General features: G+C 32.2%; 1 protein-coding gene across 1 annotated transcript; it reads right to left on the reverse strand.

The window, feature by feature from the left end:
- Nucleotides 1–1,415: 1,415 nt before the first annotated feature.
- On the reverse strand, nt 1,416–4,957 carry LOC119836591 (UDP-glucosyltransferase 2-like). Its single transcript, XM_038361971.1, has 5 exons — nt 4,124–4,957; nt 3,540–3,762; nt 2,803–3,022; nt 2,201–2,417; nt 1,416–1,574 (listed from the first exon to the last, which is right to left on the reverse strand). Exons 1-5 carry the CDS (start codon nt 4,955–4,957, stop codon nt 1,416–1,418), a joined length of 1,653 nt encoding a protein of 550 aa, XP_038217899.1.
- Between the last annotated feature and the right edge of the window lie 1,120 nt (nt 4,958–6,077).

Here is a 6,077-nt window from a genome sequence, read left to right on the forward strand (position 1 = left end):
TAATAGCTCTTTTTGTACTATAGTGATCATTAAGTTTTACGACTTGATACCTGTTGTTAAGGTATGATTTAAACATGTTTAATCTTAGATTTTTTTAGTTCTATACTTGGTTTTTTTTTAATCAATTCAACCAAAAATTTATGATTTTTTTCTAATATCATGTAAAAGACAGTGCCGGGCCTATACCCGCATATATCCCTCGCCGAGGCATTTCCGGGATAAAAACTTTTCCATGTCGTTTCTCGCTTCTGATACTAACTTGGTACGCAAACCTTATCCAAATTGGTTGTGTGGTTCATGCATGAAGACAGACAGACGATCTCTTTAATAATATTTATAAGGATAGTGACGATACAATTTACATCGAATGATTCGAGCTTATCAAAAGAGTTAACAGATTTATCGCGTAGTATGTTGTTATTGGGCTTTCTTTATCTCTGATAATCAATACTTTAAATTCTCAATACTTATATTAGATATTTGAGATAGTCTCAATACATTTGGAAAACAATAAAATGGGCTTAAATCATCATTAATCTTTATTAAACCTGATTCAGACCAAGATGATGTTTTTTTTCAACGAATTTGTTATCAGTAAAACAATATTTATGAGTCACGAATAGAGCATATCGGAGTACGTAATCAATTCTTTATTTTAATCAACCGATAGCTAATAAAGGAAAAGGTTATCAGTTCGACTGTTTTTTTGTATTTGTTACCTTCTAAGTTTTCACATGGTGAACCGATTCTTATGATTTTATTTGAAAGCCGGTGCCTCCTGTATTGGTCTACTTCTGAGAATTTGAATGCGGTTTGAGAATAATAGTTATTATTTGCCTTTTTGTGGTGAATCTCGATGCTAGCCTCTAGAGCTACTACATTAACTGGGCGCGAAATTTATGGCATATAAATTATTATATATTATATATTCTACAGCTTTAAGAATGCTACATGACACGAAGAACTATTATGTTACATGACAGAAACAAACGCTCATTGCAATTTTGGGGAAACAAATAAAATCTTATTTAAAATTCTCGTAAACAGTATATTTATTGGTAGTTGTCATTTAAACTAAAATGTTTTTTTGTTCAGAAACAGAAAAACATTTACTATTATTGTATATTATTTATGGTATTTTTATGATTTAAATTCAAAATTCAAAAATTCAAAATTGTTTATTTGGAACGAAATTACATAGTGTACTTAAACCAAAATTAACGATGACACCCATAAAAGCTTGTTTAGCTGTAAATAAATAATAATTAAATATTACAATGTAGTTGTAACAGCATGTATAAGTTAGTAAATACCATTCTTAAATCTTTTCGTGCCATCAAAAACGACGACGCGAAATATCTCGCGTAAATACATCAATATTCGATAAAAATTTGCCGACACGTTAGGTTTTGTTGTCAAAATGATGTCTTCTTTCGACATGAGACGTCGAGCAGTATCTGCCGCCATTTTAGGGGTGATAGAGAAATATACATAAGCAACAACACCCGACAAAACGGGTTGAGAGAATTTCGTAGTGGCGCGTATGCTACGCCGGAGAGCAATGCCTGCGATTTCTACACAGTTAAAGTAACGTGAGGTGTGCGGTTTGTGATAAAAAGAAACCCTTATTAAAAAATAAAAATAATTAATTAAAAATCATTTATTCAACATATTATACATCACATAAAACATCTGACAGAGTCCCAACTATAGGTTTCGCTCTTTCAGAAGTCTTAGTCTTCCCAATACAGTAAAAGGACAAAGAAATGAGATCAAATATCACTAAAGAGTGACGTTTTATGTCAGTTGTTAGACAATAGTTATTTTACATTTAACGTCACATATGTGGTAATATTCTACAATTATATGGCAACACTTCAAAGTCTAGTATATCGGAGAAAAATATGTCTAATATAAAAAAAAATAACAAGTAATTACAAACTTACAAGAATGATGCAATATTATAAGATATAAAAAAGCTTGCATGTGACGTTATTATAACTAACATAAATGTTAAAAGAAAACAAATGAAATGAATAAACCGACAGAAAATTGCAGGCATTAAAGTTCATGGCATTCAATATATCATTAAAATAAAAATTAATGCTACTATTAAGCTTTTATACTTAACTAATTAACTGATTTTCGTTTTTACCCTTACATTTTTAAATACAAACCTCTTAATAATAAAACGTACAACTAATATGAACAATAAAATTAAAATACACAATATTAACAATATGGTAAAAACTAGGGGTAATTCATAGTACGTGGTCCAAGGTACACTCGCAGCTGGGGATCTTAAATGTTTCCCGCCATTACGAAGAATGTACTCGGTCCACCATATTGCCAAATCGAGTGGCTTGATTGGATGATCTTGCATAAGAGTACGAAGCCTGAGAATGTTTTCTTTATAGCTGCACGATAAAAGGACAATTATATTTAGAAAAGTCATTAGAAGACCAGCACTAAATTTATAATTATCTATCAATGTTATATATCGATTGCTTTAGTTTCAGATATACAGACTCATTTTCTTACTTTAATAGTTATACGAAAAATGTTATCCTAATTATTAGAAAAGGCAAAATATTGTGAAAGTGTATTTTTGTTACTAATTCGCTGAAAAGCTAATAAACGAATTTTGATGATACTTGGCAGCGATTTAGAAAAAGTAGGGAGGGAAATAGTAAAACTCTCCAAATTTTGTTAGGAGTCGGTTCTCGTTCGTAACATTGTTTTAATGGGTTCTAATTGTTGCATATAATTAGAGATAAAAAGCTATTTATTCTAAAACCTTACCTTTTATTTTCTATGACAGTTGTAATAGCTTCCTTGAATGTTTCTTCTGTTAGTGAATGTATATCTAGTTGCAGACCAATCTTGTGATATCCATACTTCTCTGTGTTATACCACTGGTCTCCCAGCATGGGGATGCCTATGACTGGCACGGCTGCATTTATAGTTTCGGTCGTCGATTGGAGACCGCCTTGCGTCACAAACAGTTTTATGTTTGGATGTTCTGTAATATCGAAGTAGTTACTTTATTTTATGGAACCTTCTGGCTCATGCATATCTTAATACTATTTGATAGAATTAATTTTTTAGTGGTAGTGTTGAATTTAAAAATGACTTTGATAGTAAATAAAGTCTTAAATTTTTTGTATGAATTAAGAACATTTTTTATAAGTAATGCCAATCAATCTCATCAACCAGGTTTTTCATCGATACATTTGTGTATTACTTTAAAATACACTTATGTTGCGATATTAATGTTATTTGATAACAATATCTTTAGACTATTAAATTCACAGCTCTCATTTACACTTCTATATTATTTTTATAAAGCTGTAAGTTTGTGTATGTGATATATGAGAGGAACTACTGGTCCGTTTTGAAAAATTCTTTCAGTGTTAGATAGCCTATTTATTAAGGTAGGCTTTAGGCTATATAACTCTACTCACTCTATACTCTCTCTCTCAGGTACTACGTAAGTAATACCGCGGGACACAGTTAGTACGTAATATATAAAAACTCACTCAGTAATTGAGCCTGGGGTAACCATTTTGATATCTTCACATTGCTCGATCTGCCAGGCAACTCATCTTCATCCCACTTCCACAATACATCGTAGGGTAATTCCGAAAATACTTTCGCCATCAGCTTCACTGTTTCTACTGAGAGTGTTTTTGTTCTTACACTTGTACCAAAGCTAATGTATATGACACCGTTTTTCGAAGAATCTAGATATTCTTGGAGATCCTAGAATGCATGAGATCTAATAAATTTACTAATTTACTTAAAAAGTTTACGTAGACCAATTTTCAAAAGGCAATCGCTCGTAAATGCCTTATTTATGTAAGTTCTATATTATAAGTTATGATAAGAATGATTATTTTTTATTTTATTTATTACACTTATGAGTCAAATGTTAAATGAAGTACTGAACAATAGATAGATCATAATAGAAGTAATTTGAAAGAAACTGTTTGGTCGCTAACATTAAACAAAAAAAAATGTAAATTATGAAATTATTCATTAAAAAGTTAAATAGAATATGTTTTCAACTGGCATGTATAATTTCAAATTTAATTTCACTTCACAAGTATGATCATGTACTCACTGAAGGAAGGGCTTTGTCAGGTGCTTGGTGGATTCCACCAACGAACAATATATTTGGAGGGATTGGATGATTTTCAGCCCATATCTGATGTTCGTTTAATATCAGCATGTGAACGTACTTATCATGCAAAACCTCGAAGCTTGGAATATCCTCACCAAAGTTTCTTTTCGCCATATCAAAATCATAATTGTATGTGAAAATAAGCAAGCACTCTACCATGAAGTATTTAAAAAATTCCCACAATTTTTCCAACATACTCAAATTATATAATCGTTGATTCGCAGCCGTGGGGTAGATAATCGGATGCGAGGGAGCTCCAAACTGGTCGAAATGAATTGACGCAGCGCCAAATGAGTTGAATTGTATAATTGGCTTCTTCAGTAGATGGCCTAGACCAAGTGCTGATCGATAGAAGGCTTCAAGTACTATCAGATCAAAGGTATCCTTTTCCTCTTTTATTATTCGTTGAAATTCTGGTGTTTGCAATTGTATTTCAAACACAGATGTTATTTTTTCGAATATTTTTGTTGCTTGTTTTAGTATACTTTCCTTCTTACCGTCGTGTAAGCTCAGAAGTTCCTCCCAATGCGCGTATGACATGTCGTGTACATCAATTTCGGTGAGGTTAGCGGGAGCCTGTCCTTTGGGAAACGCAGGATCTGGCGTAACCAAGACGACTTCATGGCCACGTTTGACCAGTTCATGGATGTAAGGGCGGAAAACCACTTGATGACTTATAGCGGGAGTCGGGAACACTGCAAGTATTTTGGCGCATTGAAATTCACTTAAAAAAATTATGTTTAGAAACAAAGCTAAGAACCACACTCGAGCCATGGTCAGCCTAAAGTGCAATAATATTTAATCGGAATCGTGTCTTTATAAAGTGTTTATGATAAGGATTTACGTAATCAATAAGTTTTTAAGTAATCTGTTTAAATCTAATGTGCCTAGTTATCATCATCACATCATGCAGCGTATGGCGTGATCAATTTATCTTCTATTGAAGGGTGTGAGCAATAGTCGATTGAACTGTCCATCAGTACAGTTCTCGATTTTTCGATTCGATTGCACCCTTTAGCAATTATAATTAAAACTTTAAATTAAATAACATCTTCGATTCATCGATATATCATTGTAATTGAGATTTGTAGAAATAATTTGACTACTACGCGTGTTCATTTTTGTTTTTGAATGATTCATATTGTCATTGAAATTTAAAGTATCTATGTGTCATAGTTTAAAAGACGCTAAATGTAAGACGGTCATTCTCAGATCGCGCTAAAAAACCCTTATGAGGCGTTGCATTGGTTTTCAGAGCCTGTAGAAAACTGGTATAATTATATTCGTGTATAAGTGTTTTGATTCAAGTATGACGCACCGAGCCCCGCAGTGTCGTGAGTGATTTTGGATGAGTAGTTAACAGATTCGAGTTAATTAAGAAGCCGCTGTGAATTGAAGCCGCTGCAACTATGCGCTAGATGTGTACAAGCAGTGTGGATAATAGGACTTTATGAAATAAAAATTTACAGAAATATTTTTTTACAATATTAATCAGTAAAAATTGTTTTATAAAAAGAAAGTCTAGAAAAATCCGATTTCAGTTAGACTTAGGCTGAATACGGAATTTGGGAATTGCTAATATTTAAAGGTAAAAGTCTATAAAAAATTCAATATATAAGAATTAATATGTATGCTTCTTTGTGCAACTAATTTTGTTTTTTTATTTATTTTCATAACATTATAGTTGATTACATTATGATTAGATTATATGATATTATAAGATATGAAAGAAAAAAATGCAATTCATACAATTATAATTTTAGAAAAGCGATTTAGATGTATTTTAATGTGGAAGTCGAGCACGCTTTGGTACGAATTGGGCCAGCTCGCAGCGGTAAAGTGCACACCCCCACTGAAAGCCAGCGTGAAATAGTTTACTGCTGCGTTTCGTTCG

The sequence above is a fragment of the Zerene cesonia genome, chromosome 25 (assembly GCF_012273895.1).
Source record: "Zerene cesonia ecotype Mississippi chromosome 25, Zerene_cesonia_1.1, whole genome shotgun sequence".
In the NCBI taxonomy this organism is placed as follows: Eukaryota; Metazoa; Arthropoda; class Insecta; order Lepidoptera; family Pieridae; genus Zerene; species Zerene cesonia.